This window comes from Oryzias latipes, chromosome 22, assembly GCF_053564925.1.
Source record: "Oryzias latipes strain Hd-rR chromosome 22, Olatipes_Hd-rR_3.1".
Lineage (NCBI taxonomy): Eukaryota > Metazoa > Chordata > Actinopteri > Beloniformes > Adrianichthyidae > Oryzias > Oryzias latipes.
Window position 1 is genome coordinate 28,426,356 of NC_136258.1, and position 19,404 is coordinate 28,445,759.

The 19,404-nt window shown below is 44.3% G+C and overlaps 1 protein-coding gene across 1 annotated transcript; it reads right to left on the bottom strand.

Moving 5' to 3' along the window:
* Positions 1-2,343: 2,343 nt before the first annotated feature.
* Positions 2,344-19,078, bottom strand: LOC101164520 (mitogen-activated protein kinase-binding protein 1). Its single transcript, XM_020713740.3, has 23 exons — positions 18,859-19,078; positions 15,773-15,864; positions 15,374-15,436; positions 15,224-15,281; positions 14,080-14,250; positions 13,867-14,004; positions 13,619-13,801; positions 12,264-12,424; positions 11,979-12,168; positions 11,733-11,867; positions 11,434-11,636; positions 11,264-11,355; positions 9,586-9,711; positions 9,437-9,507; positions 8,708-8,829; positions 7,321-7,396; positions 6,958-7,069; positions 6,827-6,890; positions 6,618-6,746; positions 5,474-5,553; positions 5,210-5,283; positions 4,331-4,425; positions 2,344-3,473 (listed from the first exon to the last, which is right to left on the bottom strand). Exons 1-23 carry the CDS (start codon positions 18,988-18,990, stop codon positions 3,470-3,472), a joined length of 2,571 nt encoding a protein of 856 aa, XP_020569399.1. The 5' UTR covers positions 18,991-19,078; the 3' UTR covers positions 2,344-3,469.
* Between the last annotated feature and the right edge of the window lie 326 nt (positions 19,079-19,404).

Genomic DNA, 19,404 nt, shown 5'->3' on the forward strand with positions numbered 1-19,404 from the left:
TTTTTGTTGCTCTTTTTGTTGCTCAACTTTTGTTGCTTGATAAGGTTAGGTTGGGGGTGTGAGGGGCTGTAAGCTAGCGGGAGGGCGTGTAAACAGATGACGGGAAAGGGAGCTGGACCAACGGTCTCGCCCGCAACTCTGCTGCCCTGCAGAAACTATGAATAAACAAAACGACAAGTTTTTTTAATAATATTTTTCCTCAAAACTGCATCATCCTAAATCTGAAAGAGCACGGGGAACACTTTGAAAATAGATCAGAAGATGATCAGATCTGAACTTTTCCTATTAAAGCTGAAATCTGTTTAATTACAATGAGACACATTTTTTTAACTTGGAAATAAATCCAACACAAAGAAAGAAGAGTTTGTTCAATTCATTTAAACAATCTCTTGTCGTAACATTAGAACTTTACATTTTCTGAAAGAGAAAAACTGGAAAATAAACGGAACTACATGGAGCTGCATTTCCAGAAGAAAATGCAGGGTTGAATGCTGCACTGCTGAATGAAAGCTGAATTTGCCAAAGAAATGGCTGAACTGTCCTGGAAAATCCTGGAATATCTTGAAAACTTAAAGGACCAAAAGTCATAGCAGGAATAAGCTGAAAAATTTGAACATTGTAATAGAATAATGGCCAAAATAGGACAAAATTTGTAGAAGGAGTTAATCATGAAAGCTGAAATTATTGAAAAAAATCACTGAACTGTTGAAAATTGGAAGATGTTGCTGAAATGGCTAAAAGTGCTAGCATTGGAATCAGCATCATCAACTGACTCAAAAAAACACATTGTTTGAGAGTATCATATTGATAAAAGCTACATGTTCTAAGTTGATAGAAAATCCACTTTTTTTTCAAAATGGCGGCTTTCCTATTGATTTTATCTCCATAGCAACCATTTTATGTTTGGGTCGCCTGGGGATGAAGAACAAATCAACGTCAGTTTCAGACAAATCGGAAAAAGTAAACCTTTGGATGTCCTTAGCAACGAAGTTTGTTTGCTAACCACGCCCACATTCCTGATAATAATAATAATGGATTGGATTTATCTGCGCTTTTCCTGACGCTCAAAGCACTTACATTGTGTCCATTATTCCCTCACTCTTCATTCATACTTGGTGATGGTAACTACGGTTGTAGCCACAGCTGCTCTGGGGCAGACTGACAGAGACGTGGCTGCCAGTTTTTGCCTATGGTCCCTCTGACCATCACTGGACATTCCTACACATTTACACTCCAGTGGAGCCACACTGGAGGCAAGGAGGGTGAAGCGTCTTGCCCAAGGACATAATGACAGTTGACTGGGGGGAGTGGGGATTGAACTGCTGACCCTTTGATCATTGGACAACCTGTTCAACCGCCTGAGCCACTGCCGCCCTAATATATCCAGATCCAGTGAATTTCAATATGTTTAGTTCCAGCGATGGATGAAGTTTGCTTCAGATTTTGACATAAAATGGCCACCAAACAGTAGGTTGTTTCGACATCCCATAATGATTTCTGAGCGTATTTTATAGTCCAAAGCCTTGTGATCATTTTAATGTTTGAACGGTGTCTCTAGCTACAAGTATGTTGAAGTTACAATGGTTGAAAGAAACAAAGGTTTGCAAGGATTTTTAATGTATTTCAATGGAGCAAAAATCTTGGAAAATCCTGGAATATCTTGAAAGGTTGAAGGATTTGAAGGACCAAAAGTCATAGCTGAAAGGATTAAGATGAAAGATCTGAACATTGTAATAGTAAAATGGTTAAAATAGGTAAAAAATTAAAGTTTACATTTGCCTCACATTAAGGCACAAAATGGCCACCAAACTGTAGGTTGTGTTGCCATCCCATAATAATTTTTTAACTTATATTGAAGTCCAAAGCCTTGTGATCCTTTTAATATTTGAACGAGGATTCTCCATGTATTTTAATACAGCAAACATTTGGAAAAGTCACAGCTGGAATAATCTGAACATAGTAAGAGTTGAATGGCTAAAATAGGTTGTTAAGTTGCTTTACAGCCTTCAACCAATTAGAACTACATGTAAAAAATAATGTGGCATGTTTTTTACACTAACAGTAAAGTGCATAAACATATTTTTTGTGGAGAAAATGAGTGAGTTGCTAGAGGACAGAAGGTTTGTTTGGGGGTGCTGGTTATTTTTGACATGTTTGTTTGAGGCACTGGATGGTTTAGATCCATGTAACATTGATGAGAAAAGAGAGTTTCAAGGTTCTACTGAGATTTGAACTCAGACTACTGGATTCAGAGTCCAGTGTGCTGCACACTGTGCAGATCAGCGGAGGGATTAGATTACGTTTTTCCATCTGTTTCGGCAGAAAAACGCCAGACAAAACATGCAATGTTGTAAAGTGCAGACATTTATTGTTTTGTTCCACCAGTGGCTGCAAAGGTGCAGGACCTTTCTCTGTGATGAGGAAGAAACAGCCAGAATACGAAGAACCGATTCAACCGCAAGAATAAAAAGAAGCCAGAACCAACCAGAACACTGACGGCCAGGAACCAGGAACCGAACCCAGGCAGGCATAGAAAATACTATCAGAAAGATTAACTAGTGGCAAAAGGCTTCAAAATAAAACAGGAAGTTGTTCAATATCAGCAAAACACGTGTGATTCCATCATACCAATACACAAAATACAATCTAATAAAAAACGTTAAATCTGTTATGAAAATTAAAAAGTCAAAGTTTAAAATGAGATTTTTCTTAGCTAAAAAATACTTTGCTAGTAAACTGGTCACAGTTGGTGCAGAAGAATGACTGTCTGAACAGGGAAACGTGCATCTTCTTCTGATTTATGGCTCTTCTATTCAACAGGAACAGGCGGTAAAACATGTCAGACTCCAGATCCACTCCCCCATAAATGCTGGCAGCAGACAGATGGCTCTCAGCTGCTGAAAACGCACATGTAGGCCCCCTCCTTTAGGGCGAGGCGAGGCTGTCCCTCTCTGCCAAGCATCTTCACCAGGCCTTCAGGCAGCTTCAGGATCCTGCTGAGAGCTCTGGTTTGGGTCCACAAACCTGCTGTCCGAGTGCCGAATGCTCCAACAACGCCATCTCAGGCTTCTTCTGTCTTCAGGTCTCGGTTAAAACCTGCAAACCTGAGATCTGACCACAGAGGAACCAGCAGCTGAAAGTCAGAGCTCAGATTTCGCTAGAAACGAGACGTCAGGCTCATGAGTGAACCTGCTCAACCAGTGGAAGACGGGAAGATGAAAGGGGGGAGAAAGAGCAGCTTGCTTTTGTTCAGTCTGTGACCACAGACTGACCCTGCAGCTCACCTGGAGCTCAGGTGTGCTCAAAGGCACCACGGTGCATCTCCCTTTAAGGTCAGATCCTGCTGACCCAGGGAGGATATCTGAGACTTAAAAGAGGAAGTCCTGCTCCACTGTCATAGTCTGAAGGGCCTCTGATAAGAGTCCAGAGATCTGACAGCGGTCAGGGACGAGATCGTCCATGGAGCCGCTCACCTGGAAGAAGAAAAAAAACACATTTTATGCAACATCTATAACTACAGAGTAGACTTGACTCTGCAGGGTTCCTCCTAAATGTTTTTGTTTCTAAAAAATCCTATAGAACAAGCGGAGTTCATGATTATGAACCAGAAAACAAACTTTTTTTTGAAAAGGAAAAAAAACCCAGCGAAAATATAAACAGAAACAGCGCCCTCTGCCGACGGATGTTTTTAATGCAACACCTCCCTTCACTAAAAAAAATGGTTCATTCTGTTATTTTACCAAATTCTGTGTATCTCAAATGAACGCCAATATTTCTCCAGCATGCAACAGACTCCCCCAATGTCCAGTAACGCCCCCCCCCCCGCTGGGTTATTGGACTGTGTTTTCTTTCAGTGAGATCACGACTTATTGGCAGGAATGTGAGCCCAAACCCTCTCAGTGCCCTCTTTGGAATTTTGACGGGACCACCTTCCCTATCAAAATCTCACCTTTGCTTACTTTTATTTACTCTTCTGATAAATCTCGACATGTGTTATATTACAATTGTTGAAATTCATTACATTTTCTAAAGCTTTAATGGAGAGGGTTGGTGCGGTTTTGTGTGTTTTTTTTTTGTTCGTCCAATTTTTTCTTTTTTTTCTTCTCTTTTATTTATTTATTTTTTAAAGAAGATTGTGCAAAAGTACCTTTACTTTAACTGATATCTGTAATTTGATGGAGATTCTAAAGATTTTCGACATAAAACAAAAATTGGAAAAAAGAAAAAGAAGGCTGCATTAAACATCCAACACCGTCAATTAAAAGATGCTTCTCTAGTTTTTCTGCAGGATGGTACAGAATGTTTCAACAAAATCTAAATCGTCTCCTACCTGCGCTCCAGGTTCACTCTGTCCTCCCATTGGTCAGGAAAGAGCACTGGCTCCTCCCCTTCCAGGCTCGGACTGGACATGGAGGGACTGAATGACTGAATGGACGGAAACATGAAGGACAATAAGGTTTCATTTTTCACATCCTGTTTTATTTGAAATATTTTGACCATAAAACGAAGGAAGTGTAAAACAGCGAAACTTCAAAATAAAAGTCCAAGGATTTATTAATACAAAACACTTTATCTCCATCTCGCCCCACTTGGAGGCTCTAAGTAAAAACTCCAGATCTCAACAGGTCTAGTGGAGTAACCTCTTTTCCTTAATATAAAACACGAAGACTTGACAGGTAACATTTCAGACAGACTAGAATAAAAAATAAAAAAACTTTGCCACCCATTTTCATTCCTTCAGACCTCAGTGACACCTTTTCTTTGTGGTTTAAGACCATTTTCTCCTGAAATGAGGACTGAAGGGTTGAGTGTGGAGTACTCGAGTACTCCACACTCAACCCTGCTTAGCTGCAGAGTACTCGAGTACTCCTTTGACTTGACATGCAGCCATGGAGAGTTTAAGAAATGCTCCTCCAGTTACTCTGAAACCACAATAATGGGTATTTTGAATGGCAGCATTAGAGCGACATTGTTTTAGTTTTATTTAGCTATTAGTTTCTGTTGATGAAATAATTTCTGGTCTGTGTTTAGATTTAATGTCCAAGTCAACTGTGCTGGAGTGAAATTTGATTAACCTCATTATTTTTGAGGTTAATTACACACAAAATCCCATTTGTGTGTGTATGTGTGTAGGGGGGGTGTGGTCTTTTGATTGACACGTGAAGGTCAAATCCTTCACAATATAAGGCTGTTACTGGGCCGCTCTTACCCCTGCAGAGGTGTCATCCGTGTTTCCTGACTTTGGCCACTGCGAGAGTCCATGTCCCTTAGAAAGACCTGTTTCTAAGGGAATCAGGCAGAAACCGGGATCAGCTCTGCAGGTCAAGGGTCACATGACTGATCACATCCTAAAGATCTTTCACACAGGTTGAATGTAAGTCTAACTTGTGAGAAAAAAGCCCCCCGAACAGCCGAAACCTGTCCTCCCCAATCAGTCTATTCTAAGAGATGATTGGTAACCATGGAAACTAACCTGTCTCCTTTGCACATCCTGCTGTTTCCATATAGGGGCAGGCCTGCCCCGCCTCTCCATTCTCCTCCTCGTTGGCGTAGCTGTCAGAGAACGCATTGTTTCCGTTTGAGTGGTAGACGCCATTTTGTTTTTTTATTTTTACTTTTTTTTGTTGAAAAATCCAACCTTTAGTTTCCAAACAGAAACTTTGCAGCTGAAATTGGAGTCAAGAATCACGTAAAAACTGCTAAATCTATTTGATACAGAGCAACAAATTTAAAATCGGATTCCACTTTTGACTCCTTGTTTATATGAAAACATATTCTAATAATAAAAAAATGTAGATTTAAAGGTGAAACATTTTTCAGTCCCGTCCCGGACTGAAAGACCAGATCGTTTGCTACAATTCTTCGTTCTTTCTCCGCCTTTGAGAGAAAATTTGAGCACAAACTCAAAAACTCCCCAACATTTGCATGCACCTAGTACCCGCTGAAAATGAGACCCCTCCCCACCTAAAAAAGATGACATCACAGCTGGAGAATCCAAAAAAAGATGAAAGGGGCCAAAATCTCTTATGAGAATTTAAGAAATTAGTTTTAAATGAGGTTTCGTTGACCTTTGATCTCCAGAGAAGGCCACCATCTTGGATTTTCGAATTAAAAGAAAAAAAAAAATCAGCTAAAAATTTAAACTCCTTTTAGGGATTTCAATCTATCATCTCCTAACTCCTCAAGCATCATCGGAAAAGCTACTTGGGAAAAAAAATGTGGACTTAGAAGTTGTAGATTTTGAACGCCGTTACCATGGCGAGTTCACAAAAGTGGCGTTTCCCCGTGGCTGGAACATTTTTTTCAACGTAATATTGTGAAAATGTAATTCATGAATCATTGGCTCAAGCTGATTTCACATACAATATGAATATATTGGGAATGTGGGCGTGGGTAAAAAGAAACCCTCCGTTGCCAAGGAAATCCAAAAGTTTACTTTTGACGATTCCTCTAAAAATTACGTCGACCTGTTCATCACCCCCAGACGACCAAAGACTGAATGGTTGCTATGGAGATAGAACCAACAGCAAAGCAACCATTTTGAAAAATGCTACTCTATGCTGCCATGGTCCGGGATGACCTGACGTGAACTTCTGCTGCTTCCACTTCCTGTTTACCTGACTTTGACGGCTCTCTGCTGACGTGAGTTCTGGCGGTGAGGAATGCTGCGGCGGGGTTTCAGGTCGGCGAGTCTCTGCCTCATCCTGATGGTCATCTCCGGACTCAAACGCCACACAAAGATGCAGCTGCGCACACACAAACGCGCAGACGGGTGAGGACGTCTGCTGCGGTCGGAGGAAGCAGAGCCGTTCACCTGCGTCCGTACCTGTCTCCTGAAACGGTGATCAGGTGCTTGCAGTCGCCGCTGAACTTCAGCCCAGTTATGATCTCTGAAACAGAATCCTACGTTAACACAAGCACGAGCGCAGGACACACAGACGCACAACAGCAACACACCCGAGTGTCCAAACATGGTGGCCACACACTCTCCTGAGAAGAAGTCAAAGATGCTGATGTTCTTGTCTGAACAGGAGGTGGCGATGTAGAGTCCTGACGGGTCTATGTGCACCTGACAAGGTAAAGGGGAGGAGCCTGTGAGCTGATATGTCACAGAAGGATTGCCGTAACAGACCATTTCAAACTTTATTTAAAAAGTACTTTTCATACAGAAACAGCAAAGAGTGCATTACAGGATAACAGTAACAAAAGACACAAGATGGATCCACACTTCATTCCCATAAACATAAACATAAACATTGTTCATCAGACAAAAAAATAATCAAGAATAACAATAAACTGAATATAAAACTTAAAATGTACCTTAATGATGCTGCCATTACGTCCTTGAGAGCCTTTGTAAAACGTCTTTTCTTTCCCAGTGCTGATGTCAAAGACCCTGCAGGACGGATGACAAACAGTTCATCATCATCACCACCTCTGTCATCCTTATCTTCATCAGCAGCAACAGTTTAAATCAGCTCCTGGTGGTGATCCAGCATCTTCTCACTGTTCCGCCTTTATTTAAATTTCTAGAAGATCTGGTACCTGAGCCAAATTGGACCGAACCCACTCTGACCCGGCATCAAAGCAAACACCGGCCTCCAACTGTCCCGTCAGAAACCCGTCGTCGCCATGGAAGCCGAACAGTAGTAAACGCTCAAAAAAGCAAGCATCAAAAACGTGGAGGAACCTTTCTGTACTGAACTGCGACAGACTGCAGACGCTTTCAAGAAGAATACACTTTCTGCACCCTCCAATCATACCATGTCATTCATCTACGGTTGCCATAGTTACATGAAATAACTGAGCTAGTGTTAAAAGCCATCTAGACTGTGGAAACAGGCTCCTTAGAAATAAGTCAAAATTTTAACCTCATTGGCAGATTTCCTTTAAATAAACAAAAAATACATCAATAGGGTTAGAAAAATGAATTTTTGTTTTCTCAAACTAAGATTATTTTGCCTTTGAATAACTTTCTTGACCGGATTGTTTTTGGTACAAGACAGATTTAAAGAGAATTTTTAGGTATTTTTACTTTCTTACAGTTATTGCAGTGTCTGCAGTGTGGGTTTATGAACTAATTAAAGTTAGTTTTGTTTTTAACCCTGGTGTCTGCTGTTTTTTCCCTTAAAATTTTTCTCTTATCTATTCTATCTAATCTATCTTATCCGTCCGTCCGTATTGGGCGATGATTTGCTTCTACCCAAATCAAACCCCAAAAATGTCTAATTACCTTTAAAACCCCAGAAGCTTCAGGCTCTACTTGACGTTTCCACAGTTACCTTCATACATTTTAGAAAGATCCGTCAGCAGGAATAATCATGAGGGGTAAGTTAGTTTGTGCTCTATGTAGTCACAGTTTACACCCTGCAGAGTGTCTTGACCATGATCCTCTGCTGCTCTGTTACCATGGTGAGCCTCAGAGCATGTGTGACGTCATCCTTAGAAAACGGTTTACATTCCTCTCCAATCAAGTGAGTTCTATTCAATCGCCATTTTTTTGCGATACAGATACCGCCATGTAGGAACCAGATGTCATCAGTTTGATTGGTCTGAGTCAACGTTTCTATGCCAACCACTCTCACCAATCAGGAGTGAGCTTGTGGGAAGTCCACACCCCTACAACCCGAAAGTGGGCTACACAAAATCTGTCAAATATTTGCCTCAGTCCTGGTCTCGTATACAGTCAGTGGGTGTGTCTACATACCGGATGCTGCGGTCCTTACAACCCACAGCTGCGCACTTCCTGTTTGGCTCAACTTCCATGTCGTTTAAGGTCGTTTTACTGACAACGCAGTGTTTCCGTGTGAACTCCAGACCCTCGCGTGCCTGAGGACGACAACAAAACAGGATTGATGCTTGACGATGACTGATGTGAAGTCATCAATTCTACCCAACGTAATGACTCCATGATAAACTCTTGTGTTTTTGGTTTATTATATTGACTTCTTGGTACATATTCATATGTTAGATTGAGTGCACACATCAATATCATGAAGTTCTATTCTGCAGACATTTTCTGTCGTTCTTCAGAAAGTAAAACGTACTGTATAGTTAAAATACTGAAGCTCGTTAGACCGTACCATCTGGCTGTATGCTGGAGGGGGATTCTTTATTGTTGTGTTGCCATTTGGTTGTCTTTATTCAGCTCTATGTGTTTCAAATGGATCCATCAACCCATGTATAAACCCTTTAATGTCTCTGTTTGTTAGATCAGTTGATGATAGATCAGTAACATTCTGATTTGTTCCAATTTTTAGAGCACTGGTGTTCTGTTGAGTGCTTTTATGGGCGGAGGGTTTCAGTTCAGCCGAGCTTTTATTTGTGCTTTTGGGGGTTAAAATAAAACTCTTTTCTATTAAACATCTTTGTGTCCTCCTTCCTTTCTGCTTGGTCCCTGATATGCTCCTCAAAGTTCCTCAGGAGCTCCTCTTACCTGCTGCGCCATGTAGAAGCAAATGTTCTTATCAGCGCCACAGCTGATCATCCACACCTTCCCCTCATTGGCTGCAGAACCAAAAGAGGGGGAGGAGTTACAGAAGAAACAGGCAAACAGCATAGAAGCCAAAAGCCAGAGCAACAAACCGGCAAATCTGACGGCGTTGATGGAGGACGAGTGGTCCTGCAGAGTCTGGACCAGACTGTAGTCTCGGCCCGCATCCAGGATGTGGATCAGGCGGTCCCGACTGGCTGTGGCTAACAGCTGCAATCCTGAGGAGAAAACATGAAAACCGAACCGTTCCCTGAGTAGAGGCTTCATCAAAGTAAAAAGATCTCCTAAAAACGGTAACATGAAAGATGTTCCTGTATTGACCTGTAAAAGACTGCAGTAGGCTTAGTCCTCTATATCATTTCTATAGCTACCATGGTTACAGTTAGAGATATTGTACTGGTACCGACGCATACAGGACTAACCGAGACTCTATAAAACGTGCTTTGTGCCAATGACTTTCCTTCTTTTCAATTTTGATGTACAAATCCAGCCAATCATTTGACCTGTCCAGCCATTGTGGGCGGGCGCATTTAAGAATACGTGAGATCCTGAGGGTGGGAGGAGCCTCAGTCAAAATGCCAAAGTGAAACCAAGAGATTCTCATTCATCCACTTGATGGATCAGAGTGACGTGTGCAAAGCTCTGAAAAAAGGCTGCCGTCGTGGTGACATGGACAAGAACAAGAACAAGAAGACGGCTGGATCCAAATGCAGCAGGTTCATTAGCTCAGCTAAAAGTCCACAAAGTCAAATCAGGCAGGAGTCAATACCAGGCAGGAGATCATCAGAGGAGAGTGGGGGTAGTCAGGATCCAGGCACGAGTTGGGGCAGTCGGCAGGCAAACTGAGACAGATACAGGGTCGGGAAACAGAAGATCAGGTCCAAATATAATGCTCGGTAATGAAGACAGAGTGGCACAAACAATACTTTGCACTGAGCTTGAGAAGTATGCTGTGGTTGTTGAATGAATGAGAATCAGGTGTGTGGCATCCAGGTAGTGTGCACTGGGGTTTGCTGAGAGCTGTAGTGTGGTTAGAACTCTGGAAACAGTTTCAGCCGGTGACCAGAGGGGGAGACAGAGCTCTTACTTCTGACAGCGGCGAGCGGGGACGCATGTGTTTACATGTGCGATTTTGACCTACAATGCAGACTGGCAGAAAAATGGAAAGAAAACACGGTAACACATGCAGGCGGCCTCCTTTACCTTGTCACGCGGTTTCATCACACTTGAACATTTATGAAGCACTGGCTCGAGGACCGTTTAGGCACCAGAACCGTTTTATAAGTATTGGTTTGGCACAGGTACTGTATAAAATCCAAACACTTCCCTTCCTTGGTTACAGCTAACTTACAGGGACTAAACCGGCTTGTGTGAAAGGTGCTGTAGTGGTGCCCTGATGATCCAACCATGGGTTAAAGCTAGTTTTGTTTTTAGTAGAACTGTTCCTTATGGTAAATGGTGTATACTTATATAGCGCTTTCTACCTTCTTTCGAAGGCCCAAAGCTCTTTACAGACACAGTCCCATTCACCCATGGACACATACAGTCATACACTGATGGCGGCTCCGCTGCCGAACACTGGCGCCAACCTCCCCCTCCCACCAGAGGCAAGTTGGGGTTCAGTGTCTTAACCAAGGACACTTCAACACATCGGCGTGCAAGCTGGGAATCGAACCTGAAATGTTACGACCATGAGTCGACCGCCCCACTGCTACACTACGGCATCTGGAAAAGATCTTTCACAAGTGCGAGTGAGTCCTCGTTCCTCACCTGTATCAGGTGTAGAGAACTCCAGGCAGAGGATCTCAGACTCGTGAGCTTTAATGTTAAATATCTCCTCCGTTGTTCTCAGATCGTGGATTCTGAAGAACATTGGAACAAATATCAGAACAATCTCACAAATGCAGATTTAAAATGATAGCATGGCGACTCCCCCCCACCTGAGAATTCCTTTAAAGTCCCCGGAGGCCAGGTGCCGTCCGTCCGGACTGACTCTCAGAGCCCGGATGCCCATCCGGATCTGGTCCGTCTGCTGCCCCTCCGGTGGCCCCGCCTTCTCTGCGTTGCCGCCGGCAGCGGTGATGCTGTCGGCTTCCAGGAGGCTGCTGTCATTGTCGTCCACATAAATGACTTTCTTCAGGTCCTGGGGGGGGGGGGGGGGGGGGGGGGGGGTGTCAGAGGTCAGGGCTCAGACAGGTACAGGTGTGTGCCTGGCATGTGCGGGCGAGCGCTGCCGTACGTGGCTCAGGATGTTCCTGAGGAGGGCGCTGTGTACGTCCGTGTTCCACAGCCGGATGGTGTTGTCCGAGGAGCAGGACAGGAAGGATCCGGGGGGGAGGAGTCTCTCCCCCTCACCTGTTCCACCTGTGGAGACCTGCAGGAAAACATAGCAAAGACTTCCAGAGGTTTGTAGATTTGGAAGAACTTTAGGCTCTTCAGTAAAGCTTTGAGGCCGTCAGATAAAAAACAGGAGAATTTTGCTCACCTCCAGGTTCCACACACTGGAAGAGTGATAGAGGGCCGAGTAGAGCTTCCCCGGCCTGTGAAGCTCCTTGATGTCCCAAACATAAACACTGTGGTCGTTGTAGACACATGACAGCCAGTGATTTGTAGGGTCACAGGTCATAGCTACTGTGTCCGGGCACCGAGACTCTGCTGTGCGGGAAAACAGCTGGCTGAAGAGGAGGAGACGAGAGACTGAGCAAATCACCTTCAGATTGAAGAGCACATGTGGAGGAGGAGTGACTGCTACCACACAGGTGAGTGTTACCTGGGATCAGTCATCTGGGCAATGTCCGTTCTCAGAGAGTGAGGGTGGGGAAAAGGGTAGAGGAAGTTCAGGTTGACGGGGTTGAAGACTTGAACCGTTCCATCGGAGCATCCACAGAAGATGAAATCCTCTGTGACGGACAGACAGGTGGCCTGGGAGGTCTGCAGGTAGATGGACAGAAGCACAGACTGTTGTTAAGGTTGAAAGTCGTTTCATGTGGAAACTGGGCCATCACATGTTCTTACAGGAGAACCTGTACCATCAGAGACGACTTCACAACATTGAGGTTGTCAATATCTGATCCTTCATAACATGAACGATGGAAGAAGAATGTAATTTGTTAAGAAAAGCAAGGTCGCATTTTGACCATGAGGATCCTGTTTTCCAACGGTGTGGAAAATGTTGAAGGTTTAGTCAAGGCGAGCAGGAATAGTGAAAGAGGTTCACTTTGCTGGATCACACATCAGAGACTGACCATCACTTTGCTGAAGAAGAATCCAGCAGATTTCACCATGGAGACGGTCTACATGCATCGCCTCACTGTGGACGGGGTGGAAGTTTCCAGGTGGGCATTTACAGCGAAGACATCATTTCTTTCTAGTTTCTTCAACACGCCAGCAGAGTCCGAGGAAACTACCACTTGTATGTCATAAGTGCACAAAGCATCCAATAGCCTTACGAAGACTTCACGATACACTTGCTACTTGCATGACAATGGTACTACCGTTTTCATGACTTCCTTTGAGGTGGCCATTCAAAGGAGGGCCATACAAGTTCAAAGGAACTGGAACTGGGGGTGAGCTTCTCTCTACGACCTAAACCACACCTGTACAGGTGATGCTTTCGTTCGGTGTTCTTACGTCACGCTCTAGTCATCAGTAAGGTGCGAGTACTGCCTCCTTATTTCGGAGGGTTGCAATAATTAAAAAAATCTGTTCTACACGCCGGCGTCTCACCTCCTTCCCCCTTACTTACCCTCACATGTTGTGTCGTAGAAGTTTTTACTACGACCTGTCGTACGACAGTCCCTACCCACCCATAAAGGCAGCATCACCCAGGGACAAGGAACTGGAAGGAAGAAGTTTGACGGCCATATTGGCGGAAGTTATCTTCAATCAGCAGCAATGTTCCTAATTTGAAGTAAGTAAAGACGTTCTGGAGCAGAAAGTTTGGGTTTGGCGTTAACTACATGAAGATTAGATGCATTTTTTGAATTGGACTGGATTGAAGACAGGCTTGTTCACGGTACCTAGAGTAAGTTTCAAGCTCCGCCTTCATCGTGTATCTGCTGACTTCACGTTTCTCCCAGAAAAACTGAGAGGATGAGACGGGTCTGCAGCAGATCTGTCACTCACCTGCAGCTTCACCCACTTGTCCAGCAGCCGGTCCTTGCTGAACTTACACAGCCGGGCGGACGAGGTGATGCAGAAGGTGGAGGAGGAGTGTTGGTCCCGCCCACACGCTACATCACTGAAGAAGTTGTTCATAAGGTTCTTGAGGCGAGCCGGACGTCCCTCCAGGGGGGCGGTAGACTGATCCTGCAGACACACACTGTCAGTAACACTGTTGCCTCACCAACCGCCGCGTTCTCTGATCGTTGGACCTTGGAGGTCTTGTTGTGGTCCAGGTACCAGAACTTCACGTGACGGTTGCCGGCGGTGACAAAGTAGGAGCTGTCGTCGGAAAAGGAGACGGCCGTCACTTTGCTGGACACCTTGTTGGCTGCCACCAACTGCTTTTTCTGCAAAGCAAAGACGAACAGATGGAGTCAGACCGGCGCCGGTCTGCAGGGCAGAGCTCCGCCCTCCGTTCGTACCTTCCAGTTCCACACGTTCACCATCATGTCCTGCTCGTAGCCCACGCTGACGATGTATTTGCCGTTTGGGGAAAACGCCACGCAGGCGACTCCGAATTTGTGCTCCTGCAGCTCCGACACCTGAAGACGCTCCGACACGTTCCAGACCCGAACCGCCGGCTTGTGACCGCACTGGAGGAGGGGGTGGGGGGAGGGGACCACAATGTAAGACCTCTCCCTTTGATAGAAACCTCATGTGACAAATTACAAACTTTACAGACGTAAACATGAACAGATATTTTAAGTGCATGTTGTGAGTTCTCGGTTGTCATCATAAAAAACAATACTGATAACCCAAGAAATAAAATCTTACTTAAAAAAGTGAGATTTTTTTTTAGTTCTATATTTCCATACATATCAGGCAAACGCTCCAGGTCAAGCAGAGTAAGGACACAAAAATTTCAGAACAGTTTTTATCCATCTGCCATAAACATGTTAAACCTGAATCTCTTCTTATAAATTATACTAGTTTTGGGAGCTTTATTTTTACTATTGTTTCCCGGTTTTTAGCTATTTTGATAAATATTGAAGAACTTTTTATGTAGTTTTATGTATTATTTTAGTATGAAGTTGTTTATGTACGAATTCTGCACTTTTAATGTCATTGTACGTTTGACAATGACAATAAAGATCTATGATGTTCTTACACATAACCACACAGTACAGGTAAAGGTTAGGGGTTCGGTAAAGCTTCCCCCTCCCTCCAGGTTTGCTTTGAAAATTAAATCTGAACAGCTGCTGGGGTTTTTTTTTTTAGATTAAGAATTAAAAACCAACCAGCAAATGTTGATGTTCTATTTTTAGAGAAAAATACGTCATTTTATAGAAAAAAATAAAAATCTGATTAGAATTCAATTCTAACAACTTTATTTGTCTCCATGGGGCAAATCCTTTCAAGGTGCAAACAGTGGCTTATGATGTATTCTCTATAGAATTGTTTAATTTGCATAAAGTGGCTGAGAACGTGAGCTGAACATGACAACTTTAATATTATTGGTGTAAATAAGTCTTTGTGTTTTAGGCAGCAAACGTCTTCAGCCTCGGGAAACCTTTGCACAGAGAATCTCCACATCTCCTGGACGTCACCAGCGGCTCAAACACTCACCTCGCCTGTAGCCACATATTTCCCATCAGGAGAAAACGCCAGCGTGGTGACGGCCTTCCTGAAAACACAGAAACCTGGGTTCTGCACCGTGTTCCTCGTCTCACGCAGAAATGGTTGAACCGTAGCCGGGATTTACCGCCAGAGTCTCACCTGGAGCTGTTAAAGATGTAACCCTGTTCGTTTTTGTGAAGATTCAACAAAACCACGACACACCTGTGAACGCACAAGACGATGGGCGAGGGTCAGAAGGTCAACGCCACAAACTGAGAAGGAAATCCTTACAACCTAACAATCGCACACAGACTAACAAGTGCAGACATAAGTGAGCTGTCACATATGGAGCCCCTAAAGGGACATTTGAGGGAAAAATGTGTTACAGTTAGTGACAGCTGTGTGCACCTGTTAGTAATGGGTTCACATCATCATTTTTTTCTTTCTTCAATTGTTTTTTTTGTCTTCAATGTCACACATCTAGGTGTATGAATTTAGTTCTCCTCATTTGACCAAAGTGTGTCGGAGAACCCAACGTCCTCCGTTAGCACATCTCACCCCGCAGGATAGGCCAACAGTCCAGTTCGAGGGTTGCAGGTGAGCGCACTGTTCCCCACGGCTGTGATGCCCAGAACCTTTTCCAGAACCACCTGCCACAACAAAAAGGTTTTTAGAAAAATTCTTCAGCGCGCACGTTCAACCAATCAGTGGGAGTCTGCGGAGCAGCAGAGCTGATTCTGGTGGAAGAAGGAGGTTCAGGAGGACAACAGCAACCACTCTGTCATTTCCTGCTCTTTGAGCAAGAGAAGCCCTGAAACGCAGCACAAGCGGACGTTCTCGTGCACAAACTCACGGGAGCAGGTATGAAGGAAGGTCCACCTGAAAGCTGCTTTAGTCTTTTTTTTTCTTTCATTTCTTGTCAGTTGCAGCACGTTTCCTCCTTATCTGTGTTTGCATTGTTGGCATCACTGCCATCTTTTTGTGCCGCGGCGTGTCAGCAGCGTCTGTCACTCTTTGACCTCGTAACATTTCATTCCTGTATTTGTTTCCTGCTTCATAGACTTTCCTAAGAAACGTGAAGCCTGCATGTTCTTCGTTAAAACGCCATGTGATCCTTTGTGGTGTTTATTGACTAAAACTGAAACTACCGTAAGTTCTGCATTTTTGTACCCATCTTCAAATCTGTCTGTGTTCATTTGTGTCAAATGTTGGAGCTTTTTCAGTCTGAATGGTTTCAGGTTGTTCCCAGAATTCCCTGAACTGGACTGAAGGTTGAACTTCAGCTATGATGCTGTTTTTTGGCGGGACCAGCCCTCTGCTTCAGGTCATGAAGACGCCATCGTTGTCTTTAAGACTTCAACCTCGTACCGCATTTTCCGCACTTAAAGCCTTCCATTTTTTCCAAACACTTCAGTGCATCTTCAAATCTGAAGCACCTTATAAATGGATTGGTTCTGTGATTTTGAGAGGCACATGGCACTCACACTAACCCAGCTAACGGAAGTTAGCATCATCACAATGACGCTTGTTTTAGTGATTTCTGTTTTTCTCCGTGTTGCAAACAGGGTTGGGAGTCACGCCACTTTCACAGCGAGCTGGGAAAGATGCGTTCGAGCGACCGCTTCGGATGAAAACGCGACGTAAACGCCCGTTTCAGGCTTCCGCGTTCACACCTCGCTTTGTCTGTCGAACTTTGACCAATCAGGGAGTCGATTTGGTTGTGACGTTTGAATAGCGTCCTTTCAGTACACAGAAATTGCAACTACTTGAAAATGGACCATGAAGGAGATGATGATATTGATAATATCAATATATTGTGTAGATTGTTGTTTTGATGTCATAATTAGGGGTTAGGCTTGTACGAGCTTCCGTTTCCGCCTGTCTCCATTTCAAACATGTTCATCTTTTTGTTAAATAGAGACGCTTTTGAATTCTGACTAGTTATGGACGAGTGTATGAATTTATCTATTGATGTAATATTATTGAAATGAATAAACCAAAATTAACTAACAATTGTGATTTGTCTACGACACTAAGTCTTTCATGGGAATAGAGCTGTGAAAGAAAAAGTCCGGAGCGAGATTTGCACCAAATCTCTTCCGACTGTAGGTACATGCGCTGGTATCATAGTGACAGTCCGGTGTGAACACGACATGCAAAAAAAACATGCTGAGCGACCCACATTCGGCGGCGCACACGGCCAGTGTGAACGTACAGTTATCATGAATCCTCGATCGTGTGGCGTGTCACAAAAACCACCTACCTCTGACTCTTTGTCTGGACGCGCCTGATAGTTTGGTGTGCCTGAAATATGATGCAAGTCTGAGAATAAACTGTTAATTTATTAACCCTTTTGTGCGGACAATCCAACAATTGAAGAATGTTGGTATTTCAATATTTAAAAAATGAGTTGGGATACTATCAGTAGCTAAAAAGACCCAAATGAAGGGCTCATCAGTGCTGGACTGAACCAAACTACACTGAAAAAACAACTGAGCTCCACCGAACCCGACTAAACCAGAACAGACTGAAATGGACTTAAGCCTCTCCTGTGATTGACTCGTAAATAATCCAAGATCTCTGTCCATAACGAAAGAGGAGCACGCTTCAGTAAACATGCAGAGAGCGTGCACATTTCTGTGGAAGTGGTGCGGATTACATTTGTGCTCGTTAAAGATGAGAACATTCCCCTCTGGGTCTTTCTTTCCGTCAAGGTTTAACCTCGTGTTTGTAGATCAGAGCTGCTGGACGACTCCACGAACTGAAGCCGCGAACACGGATGCATCCACATCTGCTGCCTGGTTTCCTGGTGCTTCCATGGCGTGACGTTCATTTATCAGCTCGTGTCAGATTTGAATCACCTCCCACCCACCCCACTGACTGCTCTGAGATCTTTTTCTCTGATAGACAGACTCATGAGTCAGATTTTAAAAGGCTGCACCCCCCTACCCTTCATGAGAACCGATCCAACCTGTAGAACCTGTTGATGCTCCTCCTGATCCAAACTCCGCTGCAGCTCCCTCCTGGCATCCGTCACACTTCCTGGATTTATTTCCTCAGAGCTCGCAGCAGCAGAAGCTCCTGGCTGTCAAAGCTGCACCCGGTTTAGCAAAGATCCACAACTACAGGAACCCGAGGTTCTCGCCTCCCGCCGGACTCTTCAGCCGGTTCTGACAAGATTCCAGCACAGCAGAAGGTCATCCCTTCATCCCAGAACCCCGAGAGAATGTGGACATGTTTGCTCATGAATCATGTTGATGTGTGAAAAGAATCACGGCTTTACAACATCTCCAAATCATGACCCAGCTGGACAAATGTCTCTGATTGGTCCAAGTGGGTCAAGGAGGACCTGAGATGCTGCAGTCCCATGTTCACACTCCAAACCCAACCCCAACCAGAACAGTTCTGTCTGCCCAGGCTCAGCCTCAGCAGCGTTTCTTTTTGGTGGATCCACAAATAAAAAACAACCAGAACCAGAAAGACCAGCAGGTTTCTCCAGAACTCTCAGGTTCTGGACAGTTTTGAACGTTTCGGGATGTTTTTAGACCCAGAAAACACCTAAACTGGAGGGATTTCTAGCAGCTGTTTGACCCCGATCCCAGGAGCAGAGGAGCGCACGCGGCGGTGCGTCCTTGCGCGCTCACCTCGCTGCCTCGCGCGGCCGCACCGACGCCAGTGACGGGGGGCGCAGCCATCGCCGTCTTGGGCTTCGGGGGGGTGGAGCGCAGCAGGTTTATGAAGCGGGTTCCGGTTTTCGCGGGACCCTTCTCCGTCATGACGGCCGCGCGCGCGTCCACAGGTGAGTGGCGCACTGCCTGCTGTCTGATTCAAACGCGGGGTAGGCACGCGAACGTGGGCGGAGACGGTTATGACGTCAGAAGAAGTCCCTCTGTACACGAACGGAGCGAATAACTTTTTGACGTTCGCACGCAAATCCGTGCGCGCGCGCACAAAGAGTTTGTGTAAAAATGCAGACAGATTAGATTTGCCTTTAGAGAAAACAAGAATGAAACTAAGCAGGAAAACCAACAAAAGGAAAACGATTTAAAGAGAAAAACAATCAAATGTGAAAGAAAAACAAACGAAGAAGCTGCTGAACAAACTGCTGAAATACTTTATAAGTAATTTAAGATCCTCTTGGACCAAAATGATGTTTGTTTTTAAACTTGTCCAACATCTGAGCAAACAGA

Bases quoted from the DNA above. Each gene is read 5' to 3' on its own strand.
- LOC101164520 (XM_020713740.3), bottom strand. From the start codon at position 18,990: ATGACGGAGAAGGGTCCCGCGAAAACCGGAACCCGCTTCATAAACCTG. The intron at 8,830-9,436 runs GTAAGAGGAGCT...TGTCGTCCTCAG, and splicing joins GCTTCTACATGGCGCAGCAG to GCACGCGAGGGTCTGGAGTT. The intron at 4,426-5,209 runs GTAAGAGCGGCC...CCGTCCATTCAG, and splicing joins CGGATGACACCTCTGCAGGG to TCATTCAGTCCCTCCATGTC.